At 37.3% G+C, this 2055-nt stretch overlaps 1 protein-coding gene across 1 annotated transcript; it reads right to left on the bottom strand.

The window, feature by feature from the left end:
* Positions 1 to 325: 325 nt before the first annotated feature.
* Positions 326 to 868, bottom strand: LOC129894319 (uncharacterized). Its single transcript, XM_055969956.1, has one exon. The coding sequence runs from the start codon at positions 866 to 868 to the stop codon at positions 326 to 328; it is 543 nt and encodes a 180-aa protein (XP_055825931.1).
* Positions 869 to 2055: the final 1187 nt, after the last annotated feature.

The raw sequence follows: 2055 nt of genomic DNA, 5'->3' as shown, positions 1-2055 counted from the left end.
ATGATTGTTTTTTCTTTGCTGATTACAGGAGAACGAGGCAAAGCCTCACTTCTTCTTCTTTATTTTATTTTTGTTGTGCAAAAGTCCCAAATCCCCCTAATCCCCACCTTCTTTTCTTGTTTTCTTTTTTCTTAGTGCAACTTTGTTGCATTTTTTTCTGTTTTTTTTGGGCTTTAAGCCCATCCATTTTTTTTTCATATTTTAGGTCTTTTTAAGTAGCCCACAAAGTGTATCTCTTTTATTTAGTTTTGTTAAAAGAGACTAAAAGACATAAATAACCCTTTGTTTCAAGGTAGTATATTACATTCTCCCCATCTTAAGAAATTCAATCCCCGAATTTAAACAAGTGCATACGTGTAGACTGAAACAAGTGGGGATACTTGACTCGCATGTCATCCTCTGACTCCCATGTATCTTCTTGAACGGTATAATTTCTCCATAAGACCTTTACAGACACAATTTCTTTTGATCGTAACTTTCTCACTTGTTTGTCGATAATAGCCACTGGATCCTCTTCATACATTAATTTTTTGTCAATATGTATAGTCGGTGCTTCAAGAACACGAGAGGAGTCCATTATATATTTCCTTAACAATGAGACATGAAACACTGGATGGATGAAAGACATATCAAGAGGAAGTGATAAACGATACGCCACTCCTCCTACCCGATCAAGTATCTCATATGGTCCTATATATTGCGGGCTCAATTTTCCTCTTTTTCTGAAATGCATCACCCCTTTCATAGGAGAAACTCGTAGAAAAATTTTGTCCCCAACTGTGAGATTTCTTCTCCTCTTATCCACATAAGATTTTTGTCTGCTTTGAGCTGTGAGCAATCTCTGTCTTATCAACTGAACCTTGTTCATAGCTTCTTATACTAAGTCTGGTCCCAACACATTAGCCTCTCTAACTTCAAACCACCCTATAGGAGAAAGACATCGCCTCCCATACAAGGCTTCATATGGTGCCATCTAAATACTTGACTGAAAGCTATTGTTATAGGCAAATTCAGCTAAAGGCAAGTAAGCATCCCAACTTCCTCCAAAATCAAGAATGCAAGCTCTCAACATATCCTCCAAGATTTGTATAGTACACTCAAACTGTCCGTCTGTTTGTGGATGAAAAGCAATACTAAGATCTACTCAAGTACCCAATGCCTCTTGGAAGGATCTCCAAAAGCGTGAAGTGAATTGTGACCCTTTATCAGAGATGATGGATATTGGAACCCCGTGAAGTCAAACAATTTCATTCATAAATATCTGGGCATATTTCACTCTACTAAATGTAGTCATTACCGGTAAGAAATGTTCTGATTTTGTTAGTCGGTCTACAATCACCCATACAGAGTCATAACCTCTAAGGGTTAGTGGTAGACCAACCACAAAAACCATAGTAACTCTTTCCCATTTCTACTCTAGAATTTGAATTTCCTGTAGTAATCTTGTGGGTCATTGATGCTCTGCTTTAACCTATTGACAAGTCAGACAACTAGAAACAAAGGTAGCAACATCTTTCTTCATACCTTCCAACCAATACACTTGCTTTAGGTCATGATACATTTTAGTAGAACCAGGGTGTATAGTGTATCTAGAGTTGTGAGATTCCTCGAGAATAACTCGTCTTAGCCCACCCATGTCTGGTACACATAACCGATTACCTAGTCAAAGCATACAGTCACAATCAACAGTCATCTTCTTACTTTTACTAGCTATGACCTCATCTCAATATTTGCAAAGATGCCCATCCTCATATTGAGTAGCCTTAATGTGTTTTACTAAAGACCATTTGTCTTGCACACAAGCTAGTAATATCTCTAAATTTCCCACGCTGAATCTGAAACCTGAGCCTTTGAGTTTTTGCATATCCTTTGCCTACTATCTCTTTTCAGGAGCTATATGTGCTAAACTGCCCATAGATTTTCTGCTTAATGCATCAGCCACAAAATTGGCTTTGCCAAGATGATATAAAATAATACAATCATAATCTTTGAGTAGCTCCATCCATCAATGTTGTCAAAGGTTTAAATCTCTTTGCTGAAAAATATACTTTAAGC

The sequence above is a fragment of the Solanum dulcamara genome, chromosome 1 (genome assembly GCF_947179165.1).
Source record: "Solanum dulcamara chromosome 1, daSolDulc1.2, whole genome shotgun sequence".
Classification (NCBI taxonomy): domain Eukaryota; kingdom Viridiplantae; phylum Streptophyta; class Magnoliopsida; order Solanales; family Solanaceae; genus Solanum; species Solanum dulcamara.
This window is presented reverse-complemented; position numbering and strand designations above follow the sequence as displayed.

What these genes read in the sequence shown, in the direction of transcription:
- LOC129894319 (XM_055969956.1), bottom strand. Translation starts at nt 868, where the DNA reads ATGAACAAGGTTCAGTTGATAAGACAGAGATTGCTCACAGCTCAAAGC.